Source organism: Leptonotus elevatus, chromosome 1, assembly GCF_054856555.1.
Source record: "Leptonotus elevatus isolate MCC_2025b chromosome 1, RoL_Lele_1.0, whole genome shotgun sequence".
Lineage (NCBI taxonomy): Eukaryota > Metazoa > Chordata > Actinopteri > Syngnathiformes > Syngnathidae > Leptonotus > Leptonotus elevatus.
In genome coordinates, this window is record NC_141239.1 from 22,299,830 (window position 1) to 22,319,381 (window position 19,552).

Below are 19,552 nucleotides of genomic sequence, written 5' to 3' on the forward strand. Positions count from 1 at the left end.
TCAGTTGGAAAAGTGTGGAGTGCCCTCTCCGGGTCGGGGATGAAATCCTGCCGCAAGTGGAGGAGTTCAAGTATCTTGGGATCTTGTGCACGAGTGAGGGTAGGATGGAGCGGGAGATCGACAGGCGAATCGGTACAATGTCTGCAGTGAAGCGGACTCTGTATCGGTCTGTTGTAGTCAAGAAGGAGCTGAGTCAAAAGTCAAAGCTCTCGATTTACTGGTCAATCTATGTTCATACCCTCACATATGGTCACGAGCTGTGGGTCCTGACCGAAAGAACAAGATCCCGGATACAAGTGGCCGAAATGAGTTTCCTCCGCAGGGTGTCCGGGCTCTCCCTTAGAGATAGGGTGAGAAGCTCGGTCATCTCGGAGAAACTCCTCCACGTTGGGAGGATTCAGCCGAGGTGGCTTGGGCATCTGGTTCGGATGCCTCCTGGATGCCTCCCTGGAAAGGTGTTCCGGGAATGTCCCACCGGCGGGAGGCCCCGGGGACGATCCAGGATACGCTGTAGAGACTATGTCTCTCGGCTGGCCTGGGAATGCCTTGGGATCTCGTTGGATGTCTGGGCTTCCCTCCTAAAGCTGCTAACCCTAACCCCGGATAAGCGGTAGTATATGGATGGCTGGATGGATGGAACTGTAAGCAGACATCAAAGGGCAGCATGCCTAAACTTCCAAAGTGTTGTCATTTCTCTCCCTCATAATCGACGTGACAAGCCGCGATTAACCCCTAATCTTTATTTAGCTGGGCTGTCTCAAATCCAAAGTAATACAATGCCGCCATCTACAGGGATCTGAGATTTAAAGTAGCACGTTTTTTTTAAAGCAATAATTTTTTTAGTTTTGCCTCTTTGGTTTAAATGACAGTGTCGAGAAAAAAGCAATTTAAACAACACAGAGGAGCTGACTGAGATGACATGCAGAAGAAGAGAGTGACTGCTAACCAAACAAACACGCTAAATGGCTCCTGGTTTGACAGGAAGGTCAGCGAGAGAAGGCTCACATGCATCTCGTGCAAGCCGAACAGTCGCTTTCAAGACGTCTGCCGGCGTCTGTCAAATGCACACGAGAGTCAACAAGGTGACAAAGATCGTGACAATCAATCAGGCCTCTCAACAGAGCCCAGAATAGCACAATACATCAAGAAAATACCTGGAAAACTGTACCAGTATATTTCCCACAAGTATTGGCAGGGCTCCAATGTGTCATGTCTGGGAAGATCTGGTTTTGATTGAGGGTCCCGATTGGTCCTGAGTGGCTTCCAGCCCTTCCGGGTTGACCAATCCGGGCCCTCAGCCACTTATGCCTGGCCCCAGGTGTGGCTAGTTACCCAATTAGTGTGAGTGTATTTAATTCCCGGGTGGTGATCAGTCGGCGTGGGATCATTGTCGCTTGTCACGGTCACCCCCGGAGTTCTGTCTGTCATTTTGATTTTGTATCTTTTCAGTTTGTTGTTTAGTTAGCATTAACCAGTACCCTGGTTAGTGTTTTCTGTAAAATAAAGCACGCCAGTTTCGCACTCCTGCTGTGGTTCTCCTGCCTCCCTGCATTTTGGGTCCTCCACTTCACACGCCGACAGACACCACGCCGCTCCGTGACCACACCGTGACACAATGAGAACATGCACATATGACACGAGCTACCTCATGCGTCCTAGGTCTGATAATATCCAGACAATATGATCAGGTTTCTTTTGGATATAGCATTTAGTGTTGAACCTCTGAAGTAGGGGTGTTCCATATCATACCTTCTACGATATTACCGGTGTATATTTTTTGGTGATAAAAATGTAAAATATCACGGAAATTAGGTGATGACGTAATGCATAACATCATCTTTGTGTCCATTTTGGACGAACATACGTCGTTCACTGCTGCATTAAAAACAATGTCGTAGCATTTGAGGCTGTGAGCTGTAGCCAGTGGGAGTGAGCTACCTTCGTCGTTTGGTTGCAAGAGGTCAGCAATGATGCAAAAAATACAATCGTTTGCAAATTGTGTAGGAAAACTGTTGCCGTTAAAGTTGTGACCCTCAACAGTAACTATTAGGGAAAAAAATACTTTTAAGACTAGTGTTACCACACAATACTCTTTACTTTTACTTGAGTAGACGTGTGACGAAATAACACTACTCTTACTCCGCTATATTGGGCTACACTAGAGTCGTTACCCGCCGCCCCATTCATACATTAAATTTACCATATTTTCACATAAGTGAGCCACTTGACTGACTGTGTGGGAGCATTTCCGCAGACACTAGTAATGTAACGTTCACGAACGAATCGAGTCTTCTGAACAACTCTTCAATGTGTTGATGGGAACCGAGTCTTTATGGAGACCCGTTGACCCACCCTTCCCTTAATTACCGCATGCGCCACCGTTCGCTTTTGGAGGGAGCGTCTTCTTTGCATATTAGCGTCAATCAAACAATTGACTTGTAAGTGGGTCGTTAAGCCCTGAAAATAAATAAATAAAAGAGGACACTGCTCATTGTGCATGACTGCTTTACCACCATGGTAGAAGTTAGAAAAGCTTAAAAGCTTAAAAAAGTATATATATATATTTTTTTTTTATGATTTGAAGATGCCAGCATTTGCACATAATTTTGTTTTTGCCTATCTGATGACATTGTTTAAAAAAAAAAAAAAAATCTGACTTCATGTTCAAGCAGTTACAGTATTTGAGTATTCTTTTCAGTGAATACTTTTTTACTTGTACTTGAGTGAATTTTTTTATGACTACTTTTTACTTTTACTTGAGTAATATTATTTTGAAGTAATGCTACTCTTACTTGAGTACAATTTTTGGATACTCTACCCACCTCTGCCCGCTAGTAATGTCTACAAACAATCACGGCATTTTCTCACACCTCTGGTTGACCAATCATAGACATTCACAGCAAAAATAACACTCGCGCGAGGGTTGCCGGTTACGGCAAAAATAACCTCTGCCTAAACAATCGCAGGGGAAAAACATTTTTCAACAACACTACACTTGCCTGCGATGTATAAAGCATGACGCCACAAACTGGCTGCTGGTGGTGAATTTTTTTTCTCCTCTACAACACGAGGATCAGCCACACAGGAGAAAATAATGGACTTTCTTGACTCATGCAATTTATCACTGACTTCTGAAGGTTTGTGTTTTCTTTGTATTTGCTAAGTAAGTGCGCTTTATGTGCTTTAAGCAGTTATGTTACAATTAGACCTCGCAGGGTAAACACTACCTGGCCTGTTTTTATTTCCATTTCATTCCATTACGGTTGCTATATTTGCACTTGGTTTACATTTTAATTGTGGAAAAAAAAGGTGGCTTAAATATTGTGTAGCAATAAAAGTGCTATTATTCTGAAGCACCAATCACAAATCTATTGTTCAATAATTATTACCAATATCGTCAAAAATATTATCACCGCAAATTTCTTTGAAATATCGTGATATAATTTTTAGGCCCTATCACCCACCCCTATTCTGAAGATGGTATTTGGCATTGAATTCTGGCAACACACAGATAAGCTCTATCTATTCTGATAAAGCTCTTATTTATGGTATAAATCAATACAGGAATTAGAAACCTAACAAGCTAGTTCTACAACCATGGCAATAACTGTATGTCAGAAACACCAATCAAACATGGTGCTAAAAACAGCAACTCCATCACAGCATGGTTTATGGTTTCTTGTTGGCAACTTCTTTCTCCTACTTCTCTTGGTGATCACATTTTTAGCCAACCAGAACGCTACTTCTTCAAAAATGTTGGTTAACCCAATCATGTAAAATTGACTCTAAAACAATTTGTTTCTTCAATTGTATTTGTACAGAAGAAGCGTTATTTAAGTGATTTCAAAGTTTGTGTGTTAATGTGAACCAGCAGCAGAAGTGTTGTATTTTTTATTGATCTTGTTCATAATTGTTTGTACTTGCTAGCTACATTTGTTGGCTAGCACTAGCAAACTTGTAGACTCAATATTCCTTCAAAAAGTAAATTACTTAGTGAAATGATTTCTTATAACATTCATGAGTAAACTTGGTGAATAATTTGGTAATATAATGTGACGAGGGTGAGAGTACAAGAAAAGTTGAATTAAAGGGTAGTAAAGATGGTGTCCCAGGAAAGAAGATCACGTGCACTAAGATACCACCCCACTGCTGCCAACCAAATTGCTAGGAGCCTTCACCTCATTTGCATAAAATGAACAAGTCAAAGCTTACCAACAAATCTACCGACCAATCATCTAAGCTTTTATTGTCACCAATTTATTTACTTAAACCACCATATAATCATTGATTCGGCCCCCACAAAAAAAACACTTTTACCCAGAATTAGAAACCATCAAGGTTCCTGATCACAATTTGCTCGCGTATGCAACTGATCTCATGAGATAATAAAATATGGAAGTTACAAAGAAGCCCCACACGTCTGTTTTTGTTCTGCTTTGTGGCTATGGACAATTTCAAACATCCATTTCTGATATTCCCGCAATGCAATGAACCTTGCACGGTGAAACAAACGGCAAATTGTATTGCTTTCAACTGTGACTAGCATACAAACCAGGCAGATTGTTGTAGTAGTCAAATGACATTTTATCACATTTTGAAAACAAAATAATCTTCACAAATCAAATTCCAACAATCCTTTTCAATGAGTAGAGAGCTTCCTTTCACCAAGCTAGACCGCCATTTTGATTTGTGATATAAGCTTGGAATTGTCCAAAGCTCAAGGTAACAAATGACGGATGCTTCATTATTGGAAGTGCGATTAGGATTCGGGTCATTTAACCTTGTATAGCTTTTATAGATGTTGAATTGGAGAATAAAGATCCTCGGGTTCACTTGACAACTTGTTTATCAAGACAACAATTGGGAGCCTACAAACGAAGCGTACTGTCCGTTACTGAATCCGGATGTGTCTGAACTCTCATTCCCAGTTTTGCGAGATTAACAAACGAAGCCATCCTGAATAAACAAGATAACAGTGCAACCGTCTACATCCTTTCTTTTTAGTATTAATCACAACTGAATAAAAAACTTTCTACGAAGGTATGGCACAGGCAGTCATTTCTCTCATCCCAGTCACTTGTTCATCGAGGTGTTGTGACATGCCAGGATCAGGTGCCTGTATGAGTGTTTTCGGTTGTGGCTCCATCACAGGTAGGATGTGACGACGCTCGCGCCTGTATTCCACTCCATCGGTCTCCACCTCGGATGAGTGTGGCTCGTCGCACTTTTTCTTCACAACAACAATTTTATCATGTCCCCTTGGTGTTTGTAGCCTCACCACTTGATTTGGTTTGAGGGAGGTAAGAGCCTGGCTGGTCTTGTCATAGCACCGTTTCTGGGATCCACGTTTCTTTGACAGTTAGCTTTGATTACAGAAGGTGGCTTTGCAGTGGGTTTGAGTAGCTCTTTGAAGACAGGCAGGTTTGTCCGAGTGCGCCTAGACAACAGCCTCTGTGCAGGTGACCCTGATATGTCACCTCGGGGCATGTTTCGTAGGTGCAACAGGTTGAGGTAAAAGTCTGTGCCATCTTTTTGTAGTCCCCAGCAGTCTTTTCGCACTTCTCACCGCTCTTTCACTCAGTTCATTGGTATTCTGGGCTGCTTTTTGTATGCCGAAAAACCCAAGATCTTGCAAAATCAGCAAAGATCTGACTTGTCTGAGTACAGCTTCTGTGGTGTGCCGTGAACCGCAAAGTGACGCTTCAGTTTGTTAATTATATTCAGGGATGATAAACTGCTGAGTTTATCGATTTCGAACCATCCTGAGTATGAGTCTACAAAAACCAGGTAGTGTTGGCTTGGCTGTTCCATTCAAATATGTCTGTGGCAACGACTGGCCAGGAGAGGTCTGGCACTGTGTGTAGTTTCTGTGTTTTTTTTTTGTTGGTGTGGTTTTAGTAGGCTGTTGCAGATGCTGCATACTTTAATGGCATCCTCAATGTCCTCGTTCAATGAAGGCCAGAACACACATTCCCTTGCTCTTCTTTTTGTTGATTCAATACCAGAGTGTCCTCTGTGTAATGCTTTCAGGTATGTGATGTGGGAATAACGGCTCTATTCTCTTTCATTCCAATGTTATCATCAATGGTTCGTCATGGTAACCAAAGTGTGGCTGTATTCCCTCTGGAACGCTGAAGACGCGCCTTGGCCAACCTTCTTGAATGAAGACGATGAGTGACTGGAGAGTTGTGTCTGCAGCGGTGTGTTCACGGAGTTCCTCAAGCCGCTTTTGGGAGATCAGCTGAACCGCCATGACTTCAAACTCGTTTTACTCCTCTTTCTCTGGACTCACGCCAGGCTTTGGTGAACGTGAGAGAGTATCGGCCAAGAAAAGGTGTTTTCCCTTTTTGTATGTAATGGTCCAATTGAACGTTTGCAGTCTAAACATCATGTGTTGCAAGCGTGCTGGAATTGCGTGGAATGATTTGTTATGGATTGTGACTAAAGGCAGGTAGTCTGTTTCAATCACCACTCGTTTTCCATACAGTTGTCATACAATTTGTAACAGGCAAAAGCCACTGCGAGAAGCTCCTTAACTATTTGGGCATATTACATCTCTGTTTGGGTCAGTATGCGTGATGCATAAGCATCGGGATGTCCATCTTGAAGGCAGGCAGCTCCTAGGCCATATTGAGATGCATCGCATGTGAGAGTCACTGGTTTCGTCACATCAGAATAGCGAAGCACAGGTGGACTTGTTACGCATGCTTTGAGTTGATCAAAAGCTTCCTGTTGGTGCCAAGTCCAGCTCCATGCAGCATTCTTGTGCAATAACTGGCGTAGCGGTGCTGAGAGCTCGCTCAGGTTTGGGATGAATTTTGCCAAATAATTTATCATTCCAAGGAAGCGTTGTAACGCTGATTTTTCTTCTGGAGGTAGCATCTCACTGATTGCTGTGATTTTGCTTGGGTCTGCTTTGAGTCCTTTGTCTGTGAACACGTGTCCAACATATCTTACCTCATTCAGCCTGAATTTGCATTTCTTCGGGTTAAGCCTAAACTTGATATTCTGGCACACTCCAATATCGACTCCTTTTCCTCCAACGATGATGTCATCTCACGATTATCGCACATGGATAACCAGCAAATAGTTGCTCCAGGGCCCTTTGGAATACCTCATAGGCAGTGTTGATGCCAAAGGGCAGCCTCCGAAACTTGAACCTGCCGAATGGAGATGTGAACGTTGTGAGGAGAGATGACGCATCATCCGGTTTGATCCGCCAAAAGCAGCTTTTGGCGTCAAGGACAGAAAAGACAGTTGCAACTGCCATTTGAGCTGCGACCTCTTCTACTGTGCGCATGGGATGGTGAGGACGCATCAATGCATTGTTTAAATCTTTGGGATCTATGCATATGCGAACTTCATCTGTTTCTTTTTTTGTGTCTAGCGACCATGTTGGTTACCCATTCAGTAGGCTCTTCCACTGGTTCAAACACTCCCAGAGCTTGCATTCTCTGGAGCTCTTTTTTCACTTTATGCTTCATTGCCACGGGAATGCGTCGTGGGGAGTTAACGACTGGTGTGATGTCAGAGTTCACCTTCATAGTGTATTTCACTGGTAGTTTGCCCAATTCATCTCTGAATAGATTTGCATATTCTTCAAACATTCTGCGTAGCAGTGTTTTTTCTTGGACGGAGTTTATGATGTATACTTCTTTGCTGAAGTTTACCAGCTTCATTCTTAAACTATCCTGTAGACCAAGGATGGACTGCACATTTTCATTCACTACTTAAAATTGCAGAACATGGAGCTCCTCCAAAAGCAATCAATTGAACTTGCCTTTTTTGCTTGTGTAGTTATAGGTGTTTTTCGTTTGCAGTCACAGTGCAAAGACCTTCCTTCTCGTTACTGTTATTTTCAGTTTGCACAAAGTTTATGTCACTTTCGTCTTGCAGTGCCTTCAACCGCAAGACTGTCCTCACTGTCAGAGTCCGCTTCAGTTGACACCGGATTCATCTGTCTTCTTGGTCTACTGAGTCTGGTCGATCTACACTGACTCTTGAAATGGTTTTGTTTTTTGCAGTTGTGACATTGTTGTCCAAATGCTGGGCACTCTTCTGGTTTAGCTGGATGGGTGCCGCCACAAATATTGCAGCTTGAAATCACAGATGGACTTTGTGATTTGGTAGAATATCTTTGTTTTCCTTTGAATTTGCTGTTGTGCATTGTCTGTACTGTTTACACACTTGCAGTTGCCATGGATTTTGGCCCAGAAAGAACTTTACTGTGCTGTTCAGTAAGTTCACTTATGTGGCAAATACGGACAGCTTTAGCCAGTGTTAGGTCTGTCTCTTAGCAGGGAATGTCTGACACCATCGTTATTGCTGATTCCACAAACGAGTCTAATGAGTTCATCTTGCAATGCGCCAAAGTTTTTGCCAGGTTTCGTAACAAACTCACATAGGCTTCAATTGTCTCACCTTCTTTTTGATATCTGGTGTTGAAAACATGCCTCTCCGTCATTATGTTGGTTTCTGGGTTCCATATTTCTTTAAACTTAAATTAAAGGCATTCGGAGTCCTCTCTCGACCTCGCTGGCGTTATGACGTCACCGTTGTCCGCCGTAACTGGCAGCTGCATATGTGAATAAGCGCTCCCGTTCAATAGCCCCGGGTTCCGCCAGATTGAGGAATTGAGCGGCGGCAATGAATATCTCATATTCACGTTCAAACCTGCGTCAGTTTTCTGCCACATTTCCATTGAAAACAGGAGGATCTGGGCGCCTGAAACCGTCCGCCATGTTCGATGCTCACATTAGCTTTTGCTTTGCGCTCCGTCGCGTTCGGCTCCGACAGCGGGTCGTCTAGAAATCTCAGCCACGCTGAGAGACATCCCACTTCTGACACCATGTTGAATTGGAGAATAAAGATCCTCGGGTTCACTTGACAACTTGTTTATTAAGACAACAAAGAGATTAACATGCAAACGAAGCCATCCTGAATAAACAACATAACAGTGCAACTGTCTACAATAGAGTTTTCATAGGTTTTTGGGGTGGCTTTTCTAGGGATATATACAACACTATCAGCCTCAACAACACAGCTCGGCGAAAGGGAAAGGCTATTATGAAACAGACAGTACTCTCAGTCAGTAAATCCGAGCAGTTAGATTTCAATTGCCCATTTAACTCATTTACTACAGCAGGCACGCATGTTATCAGTGCAGGCTGCTTAAATGTTGCATTGGAATGTCACATCCCGTGACCATGCCGTATGGAAAATGAAGACGGATGACATGTTAATGGGGTTGCTTTTGTGCCAAATTATTTCAAAAGTGTGGCGGCAACATACGGGTGGTAAATTACCAGGCTGCTGGATAATGAATGCCCTGTCCGCACCGTGCGTCATCCTGCGCTAAAAAGCTATTCATCTTCAGCTAGCTTTTACTTTGCGGCTGTTACAGAAATCAAATGGTTGTACAATCACGTCTGTAATGGATAGAACATTTCACACACGTTATATACATTAGAGACCAGGGGAGTTTGGTTTGTAGTACTCACCCACATACCTAATCAGGGTAAAATATTTTAAAAAATTGAAGAATTGATGTCTGTACTCGGCTCTTAATTGAATCTTCAAAGGGTGTCTCATAGAAGGAAGCGCAGCATAAGCTAGCAGCCCCCGATACCGATAGTCTTTTTTTTTTTTCTCAACATGAAAAATCGGTCCTGCCATTGGTTCAGAGCATTCAAGGGCCAATAGGATATCCTAGCTCGGCATTGCAGTGAACACGTCACACATCAGTGAATGTCGTGCACGAGCAAGACACAAGATTCTGCATCCAAAGTCCTATATTAGTGTCAGAATGGTATCGGCATGTTACTTGTTAGTATTCACCGATACTGATACCACTGTTTTAATGCAGTATCAAGGCCTCTGCCGATACCAGTATCGGTATCGGAACAACACTAGTTTTTGATCCAAGAGGAATAAAAACAGTGTAAAAGCATATCAATAATTTATATCTATTTGAGCGACATCCAGCAACGGCAGATGCTAAGACATCAATGAGCAATACGTGTATAGTTCACCATTTTCTTCCAGCTATTCTCATCATCGTCTTCTTCTGGCGGAAACATGCTCAGAAATCACAGCCCAGCCTCCGCATTTCCATTATGGAAAGGTTATTCCCGGGGTGAGAAGACAGGGGAACAATATGATAGCTGTCATAAACAAAAAGCCAGCTCGATGACGTGTATGACCCTTCATTCACTTGTTGATTTTCTACAGAGGAGATTTTGGCCTCCCCACAGTGTCTCCACGGGTAACTCAGAATGTAGCAGATTAGCGTTCTAAGGCATATACAAAACAAATCTATAGCTACACATTCAAGGATGCGCTTGTCACTAGGTTTTAATGCTCATGCCCTTTCAAAAAAAACAACAACATAATAGTGGTGTGTGCGCTGTGCAATGCGTATGTGAATCACCGGGTCTTTTGCATACTTTTGTAGTAGAACATTTGCATCAATAATTTCACCAATTTGAACGATTAAAGTGATGTTTCGTCTATTTTATGATTGCCCTCCTGTTGCTAAGAAAAATGGGTAAATGTCACTCGAGGAAAGTGGAGGGAGCTTTACTCCATTTGTACAGATAATTATGCAAGCTGGTTAATATGGTTGTATTTATTTTTCTTATATTTTTGTTGTTTTTATTTCAAGTCAGGTCAAGTTTATTTATATAGCTCTTAGTCAACGGCATCCCCTAATCGAACCACAAGAGGGCAAGGAAAAACAAAAAATGTAAACCTTGAGAAGGGACTGCAAATGTGGTAATCCCCCCTTCCAGGATGATCAGGCTGCAATGGATGCCCAATGGGCAAACATTTACATAGTTTGGGATACTAAAATTATTAACTAGAATAGTGCAAAAGTCCATTGAAGAAACTGAAGCAAAGCAAGAAGACGTCAGGGAAGTGGGTCTTCATCCAAATCCAGCCCGGTTGGTCGGAACAGCTATCTCCTGTTTAGAGTCTTCTGCCCAGATTTAATTATAACTGTTTAGATTTAGTCATAACTGTTTTAATTTCCTCAGTAAAGCTTGGTGAGTGTTTGAATAATGTCTCCAGGTGACGGAATGTCTGAAGGGCCTCCTCTATTTTCACAACAATGAGCCATCTGTCTGGGGTGAAGCAAATGTGTTAAAATTATTTATTTGTAAGTCTTATCTTATGCTAGGTGACGTCAGGTCTGAGACCTACCAAATTTCCACATCAAAAGGCCTCTGTCAATGTGTATTGAATGCTGTAAAAGTCTGTCTTGGCTGGGGGCAGGGGTGGGGAGAAAGGGGAGGGGGGTTTGGCGGTACCGCCCTTCTTGCTAGTATAAGAATATTGCAATTGTCAGCAATCTACACACTTGTGATGAGAAGCAGCCATTTGTCTGTCATTCATGAGTGTCCGGAATATTCTGTAAAGTAAATCCTTTGAAGGACCTGTTCACCAATCTGCAGTCTGCATTCGGATAACCAACATTCTCTCTACCCGGAACAAAATGAACACGCGGAAGCCAAAGAGTGCAATTCCAACACTCCATAGCGGCAACTTTAAGGTGATGATCCTCCCCGGATTGCATCCCGGTTGACCAGCACAGAACCCGTAATGCAGCATCCAAATCGCTCATTAACACCTAACACCCTCTCCAAGCCGTGGACAAGGGAGGGAAAGAAAGCAGCGGCAGTCACCAGCTACACATCATTCAGCCAAATGCAAGAGTATAGAAATGAGTCTGTGTATGTGTTTCTACAGGGGTAGCGTCTCTGACCTCCGAGGGTAGGGCATTCCAAAGCACTGGAGCCCAAATTGAAAACGCTCTCGAACCCGAAGACTTCTTTTTAGCTCTTGGAATCACCAAAAGACCATCTCAAGTAAACTGGAAGCCAATGCAAGTTGGCTAGTATCGGGTAATATAATCGAACTTTCTTGTCTGCGTCAAAAGTCTAGCTGCAACATTTTGTCCTAACTGCAGACTTTTAAGACTGGTTATGGGAAGACCAGAGAGTAATACGTTACAGTAGTCGAGGCGAGACGTAACCAAAGCATGAATTATCATTTCTGTATCACCATCAGACAAAATAGGACGAATTTTAGCAATATTACCAAGGTGAAAAAAACAGTTCTAGTAATATTTTAAATGTGCATTTGAAAAGAGAGAGTTGGGTCGAATATAACGGCGAAATTTTTTTATTGAGTCACTTTGGCTAATAAAACATTTATCAAGGTTTAAAGAGGTATTCGTAAACAGATGCCGATAACGGGCGGGACCGACAATCAACATCTCGGTTTTATCTGGGTTAAGGAGCAAAAAATGTAACGACATCAATTGTTTAATGTCGGCGAGGCACGCCTCCAGAATACTGCAGTTGTGCGGATTTGTTATTTGTAGAGGCAAATATAATTGCGTCTCGTCAGCATAACAGTGAAAGTTTATGTTATATTTACGTATAATATCACCAAGCGGAAGCATATAAATGTTAAACAAGAGAGGGCCAAGTTCCGACCCTTGTGGGACTCCACACGTAACGTTACATAACTCAGAGGTCGCATTGCCATGGGTTACACGATGCGTTCTCTCTGAGAGGTAAGAACGAAACCACGAGAGTGTTAAGCCTGAAATACCAATACATGTTTGGAAATGTTCTAATAGTATGTTATAATCGGCGGTATCGAAGGCGGCAATTAAATCGAGTAATAATAATATTGACGAGGTATTGGGAGTCCATTGCTAGGAGAAGGTCATTTGTCACTTTAGCAAGGGCTGTCTCAGTAGAGTGAACGGCCCTGAATCCTGACTGAAAAGGTTCATATTGATCGTTAGCGGCCATGTAATCATTCAGCTGTTACGCAACAACTTTTTCAAGTATTAACGATAAATTTGATACCGGCCTATAATTACAGAGACTTTCTGGGTCGAGGTTAGGTCGTTTAAGTAGAGGTTGAATAAAAGCAGTTTTAAAAGCTACTGGAATATGTATAATATTTAAGACAGAAGGTCCTAAAATAGTAAACAATGTTTTAATCAGTTTGCCCGGGAGCGGGTCAAGCAAGCAAGTTGTTTGTTTCGCCGCACTAACCAGATGTGTAAGGTTTTCAAACGATATTTGATTGAAATAAGAGAGCGTCGCCGGACAGTTATTAGCCGGGCTGTCATTATGAACATCAGAAATTGTGCGATTTAACTGAGATTCAGGCACAGAGCCCATAATCTCATCTCTAATAGAGTGAATCTTTTGTGTACAAAGTTGCATCAAATCGAGAGCTGAATGCGGGGAGCTCTGCGACGTCGGCAACTGTTGCGTTAACATTGCTACTGTATCAAATAAGTATTTAGGGTTATTTTTATTGAGACCGATCATTTTAGTTTGGAATTAATTAGAATTATTATTTATTTATTTAATTTTTAAATTATATTTTGATATACTTTTTTTCACTTTTATTTATTTTTAATTTGTGGCCCTCCATAAGTTAACACCTAAAATATGTTGATTTCATAGCACTTAGGAAGTGCTCACTACAAAGCACTGAAAGCAATATATATATGCTGTTTGTTTTCACCGTGTAAGGGGCTTTGCTTTGCGGAAATCAGAAATGTTCAAAAAGATGTCCTGTTTAAAACACACAAAGAAGCATTTCCTTCTGCTTCGTCATTTCAAAGTGTTGCATCAATTTTACTGAGCCCTGACTGAATGTTATTTTCTTGCAGAGATTTTTTGGCAACGTCAAAAAAAAAAGCAAAGGCAACAAAGCCAAAGTCAAATGAAACCCAGTAACCACTCATCAGCACCACTTGGCAATTAGAGAGCTTGCGTCGCAGTGAGGGTGGCCACTGATTGATTAAAGCCCATAAATCCATCCTTTATATTACTAGTGACGTAACAAATCGGGCCATTTCAAGAGAGGAATCACCATGTGGATAATGAACAAGCGCAATATGTATTTTATTGAGTGTGCCTTGGTGTGGCTGAGTGGAAGTGCTCATTGACATATACAAAAGGGAAGCTGCTGCTAATTGGGGGCTTGTAGAGTCCGTGAAGAGGTTAGTGCTGTTACTTAGAGACCAAAGGAGGTTCAGTGTGGCTCAGGTGATGGCTCAGCGGCACACTGACACCTTGCATTAGAGTTGCCATCTCCTTACAGTGGCTTTTCTCAGCTCAGGAACCTTCTATTGTTGGGTTGCTGGGGAGTTTGTGAACCTCTTGAGCAATTTGGATTTTCAAACCTCAGTTTGTTGTTCAATCTGAAACATTACATTTTATATGAAATAACAGGTGTAGGTTTAGTATTTCAATGCATTGTTGTTTAAAATAAAAATAAAATAATTGTGTAGTCAAAACTAAATTAAAAATAATTTTTGATATATATATATATATGATCGAATGATGTTATTGTGACTTCATGCAATTCATTAATAAATAATTAACTAGATAGCATTTCTCCAGTTGACAACAGCACTGCGCTTTGCATGAAATTGGACATGGCAAACAAAGTCATGAGCAATCAAAATGATTTACCATTGAATAATTGAAAGGGGAACGATAATGTTCATATTCAAAATATATACAATGAGGATAAGCGGTTTGGATAATGGATGAGGACAGAGCACTTTTTGTTTGAAGCCGCCTACTTTTCAAAAGTATTGGAACGGACATCATTAACTCTTTGACTGCCAGACGTTTGGGGGATGCTGTCAGTGCCAGCCGATTTAAGCATTTTGACTGATCTTTCAAGGTCCACAGAAAATGTTCTGTTTGGACTATGGAAACACACATACTACCAAATGAAAGATTGAACTTTCCTCTTTCATCAGAAAAAAAAGTTTGTTTCTACCTTATTCCGTTCTTTAGTAATCAACAATAGAAAATGGTTAGTTTGACTCAAATGCGCTTGTTTTGGACCAAAATACGGAGAAATCAAGCTTTTAGTGAAACGATATTATTTCATGCACTCTAGTGAATTTTACACTTCTTTTTGTCCATGAATGATGCCACAAACACCTAAATAGTGCTTTACTTCTATAAAACACTACCACCAAGAACGAAAAAGTGTTTTTTGATAGCAAAATAACAGTTTATTTACATTCAACATTCAACAGTGTAATAAAACAAACGTGTGCAACTGTGCATGTGTGGTGTGTGTATGTGTTTCTATTTACAATTGTGTGGATGTTTCAACTACACAATTTTTTTTTTGGTGTGGTATATCGTGTAACATTCCCCTGGGTGCAAGGGGACGCAGCAGGATTTGCACCACAGATTTGTTTCGCTGCGAATGCCCCTTCGCGTGCAGACCCTACACTTTCTTGCTGGCTTTTTTTCCCGGGGGGTAGCAGGTATGTATTGCAGTGTGTGTTTGGCCATGTTGCCATCAAGTCGACTTTCAGGATCGTTATACGGTGACCTGGTGTTCTGTCTGGCTTCCTCATGTCCTTCAGTTTGTATGCTTGTCGCAACGTCCTCCTCCTGGTCTTGTGGTAAGAGCCACCCTCTCACCACCTGCTGGATAAACTCCAAAAAATGTTGACATTTGCCAGGATGTTTTGCTTTGTGCAGGATAAAGGCATTGAACAAACATATTTGAAACAGATACGCAACAATTTTTTTGTGCCATTTCAACGTCTTCCGCGTGAATGGGTGGTAAGAGATGTTTTGATCCATCTTATCCACGCCATTCATCGTGGAATTGTAGTCCAAAACACACACAGGTTTCGGGAAAGGCACTCTTTTTTTTTTTAGTGCCTTCCGCCACACTGTCCGCACACACACTGTCCGCATTTCATCATTGTGAAAAGTAGTCACCATCCTCAACAAACGCTTGTCCTGCCATGCCACAATCAAAACATTTGTGTTGTGTCCCACCAGTTTCCCCCCCACCCCAAGGCCAGTGTTTGTAAGAGAAGTGATCTCACTGGGTTCACCCCTGTTTTTTCTCAGTGTTCCACAAACATTTGTACGTGCTGCCAGGAGACGTTCACACAAGCCAATTGAATTATAAAAATTGTCCATAAAGAGCGTGTACCCATTTCCTGGCAGACGATCTAGCAAATTGAACGCGGTATCAGGCAGAGAACAACTGGTACCTACATAAGGTTGCATATTAAAACAATATCCTGTTTGGGAGTCACACAGGATGTATGACTTGATTCCATATTTGATTGGTTTTTGGGGGTTGTAAACTTTGAACGATAGACGTCCCTGAAAATTCATCATTCCCTCATCAATACACACATTCCTCCCGGGTTGGAACAGTTCTTTGAATTTTTTTACAATATGGTTGAACACAGGACGGATTTTAAATAGTTTGTCGTCTGAACTGTGTCTCTCGTTATTGTTAAAATGTAGGAAACTCCAGATGAGCTGGAAGCAGTTTCGAGGCATCGCGCGACTGAAAAATGGTGTTGTTTCAATTTCATCCTGAGTCCAATACATTTCTATACTGGGCTTTTTTATATACCCAGTAAGAAATTGAAGTGCAAAAAAAGTTTTCAGTTCGGACACAGACACTGGCTTCCAAGCACGACTCCTACAGTGTGGTAGACTTTCAGTCTGCTTCTGCATAGACTGACGTGCATATAAGTTTGTTTGGTCAGCAATGTGCTGGAGAAGTTCGTCCGTGATGAACAGCTGCAGGAAATCAGCTGGCAGGGTTGAATTCAACTCTGCTGCGGCACCCCTTGGTCCTGGTGTTTCGGTAAAAGGGAATGTGTTTGGCTGCCAGCCTGTTTCATGCCAGCCAGAATTTTTGGGATCTGCAAATATACATTTCAATATCATATAATATTTATTTTAGATCAGTGTGATGCAATATATATATATAAATATATCTGTTTACCTTTTTTCTTGGATCCACTGGTTGATATACATTCTGTAAATTATAGAAGACATTTACCATCAAATATTTTACTAGTGCTGTGTTAGAGAATCTTTTTTTTTTTACCTTTATTCTGCTCACTGTGAGACGCGTCCATCTTGAGCCCGACGAGCTACAGCTGAAAGAAATATATACAATTACAATCATATCGAAAGACCGTTTTCTTTTGTTGTTGCGGTGTATTGAAAACACGTTTTTTATACCTCTCTTTGTCGTGGAAACTGTAGGTTGTCGCTGTGAGCACGATCCACGATCTATGAATTGTACATTCACGTTACACGAGGTGCTAGCAGCGTGCCGGAAAAGTATCTCATAGCAAGTTTGCGCTTACCTTCACAGTCTTCTGCGGATGAAATACTGTCCGAATCACTGTCTCTGAGATCCGACTGTACCCACTCCTCCGAAGAATATCCATCGGACTCGGGGTACTCTTCATCGTCCGAATCAACGTCCGCGTTTGCAGAAGTGCTTGGTCGTGCACCACGTTTTCCGGCGTTAGCATCGCTAACCAGTGTCGCTTTACGACGTGGCCGAAGACGTCGCGTCAAAACTGCAACTTCGGCGTCAACCTCGTAGTCACCATCATCATCATTGCCATCATCAACGTTTAATTTAGCACTGGTTGATGCTTCTCTTTTTTGAAAATACCGATCAAGCGTGAGCTGCTTTCCACCGGTCGTCATTTTTGCTTCCTCTTCCATAGTCTCCACTCTCCTCTCCATTCTCCTCTCCACTCTAGCTCCGCCTCACGTCTTATACTGACGCCCACGGTGGGCGGCCCACCCAACCTTGTGCAAAGAGAGTCATCGCTGCCATCTAGGGGCCAAAACGAGTCATTATATTAACTAGATCTGCTTGATACTTGATACACAGCTGCCCAAGGCTTTCCTCCACCCGTTTCCCAAAAAAAACAAAAAAACATAGTGAACGTCTTTTAACGTCCTCGGCGCCCCTCCGTAGGTTTTTACTAAACGTTTTATAACGTTTATGGCGGTCAAAGAGTTAATTGAACTTAAAGGTTCTTTGTGCAGTTTGTCACTTTTTTACTCGTGTTTGCCACCTCTGGCCCAAAGCGTAACTGCAGCATCTGCGTCAGGCTCGTTCATGGTGCGCGTGCGAGTACGTGCACAATCTTAGGCTACGTTCACACTGCAGGCAAATGCGACCAAGGTCGGATTTTTTGCCCAAATGGGACCTGTATCTGATTTTTTCATATCCGACTAGGGTCACTTTCACATGTGGTCCTAGATCGAATACGTATCCGAATTTTTGCGGCCGGGTCGCATATATCCGACCTCGACGTCATCAAAAATCCAATATGCGCTCGGCTTGGGAGATGTACGTCAATCGGCAAAGTTGTTTTGAGTAACATGTTGTGACTTTATATTTTACTAAAAACGTGAAGTCTAAAGATGACATTTTAGGTGGTGATATTAGTAATTTAGCCATGCAGACGGCTCATTTATTACGGGCGGCAATGACAGTACGTCATCGTTCGGGAGAAAAAAATAGAGGTCTCCGTGATCTGAGGCGCTCGAACAGGCTCGCCTCTCTTTCACAAAATATTATTTCTACCTCCTGCATCACTCCTCTGTAGATATAGAGATGTTTAAAATATGAGCCTTATAAAAGTCTGACACGCTGGACCATACCTGGGGACGCATTCCGTCCACACAGCAGACAGACTGAGGTCACAATTAAAAGGTCATGTCAAAAAATCTTCACCCAAAAATCGGAATTGAGCATTCCAGGCCATTATTGCAGCCTCTCTCAGTTCTTGTTTGTTCCTGGGAGGGTTCTAACCCTCATCTTTACTCAAGTGAATATCCGTTGCAAGCTTAGTAAAAAAATAGTACCGTAGAAGTAAAAATGCTGGCTGCATAACAGCACTAGAAGGAGGCACAAACAGATGCACTTTTCAAACACACACACCCCAAAAAAAAAATTCTGTCTCTTCTCCACCAACAAACAAATTGACTTATCAGCGTGATACACAAGACTCGAGTTTGAGTGGCACATTTCAAACCGCGCCGAGGGAATTGCATGAGAGCGACGCCAGAGGACGCAGCTGCGTCCAAGGTCGTACAAACAATCGCCGTTGTTACGGCCCAGAGGAGGCTTTCCGCACGGCGTGCCAGTCGCGCGACGGTGCCCGCTCCAGAATAGCAGAGTGTCTTGGATGCTCTGAAAGCTTGTGGCAGACTGCCGCAGTGTCTATGACGAGCACCTGGTGCGCAACGCGGGACATTCGTGCTGTGACATATGTTCTCTGAGGGTCAGCTCCAGTGTGACATCCACACTGTCTCACTATTGGAAAATAATGCAGTCTGGAGAGGAGCGACCTCCGCCAAGGCCAAATAGTCCTCATTTTGATCAGCACCAGCATTTCTTTGTATTAAATGACATATTTATTGGATTAAACATAATTATTATAAGGATACATTACATTTTAGTACGTTACCATCATACATTGATTGGCAAGGACAAATATATTTTTATTTAATTTTGAGTCGATTGTTTTTTGTTTTTGTTTCTTTTTTTAATCAACTGACTGGGAGAAATGACTCATCCTTATCTCATATGAGGAATTTTAGGCACCTGTTACATTACTAAAATGGGTTTGGTTCCTTGTTTGATAAAGTGAAACTGTTTTATTTGTATTTATTTTATTTGTATTTTATTTTTT

General features: G+C 42.0%; 1 protein-coding gene across 1 annotated transcript; it reads right to left on the reverse strand.

The window, feature by feature from the left end:
* Positions 1 to 15,114: 15,114 nt before the first annotated feature.
* Positions 15,115 to 19,116, reverse strand: LOC147181254 (uncharacterized). Its single transcript, XM_086084487.1, has 5 exons — positions 17,198 to 19,116; positions 17,070 to 17,120; positions 16,933 to 16,984; positions 16,828 to 16,860; positions 15,115 to 16,744 (listed from the first exon to the last, which is right to left on the reverse strand). The coding sequence occupies exons 1-3, from the start codon at positions 17,586 to 17,588 to the stop codon at positions 16,944 to 16,946; spliced, it is 483 nt and encodes a 160-aa protein (XP_085940613.1). The 5' UTR covers positions 17,589 to 19,116; the 3' UTR covers positions 15,115 to 16,744; positions 16,828 to 16,860; positions 16,933 to 16,943.
* Between the last annotated feature and the right edge of the window lie 436 nt (positions 19,117 to 19,552).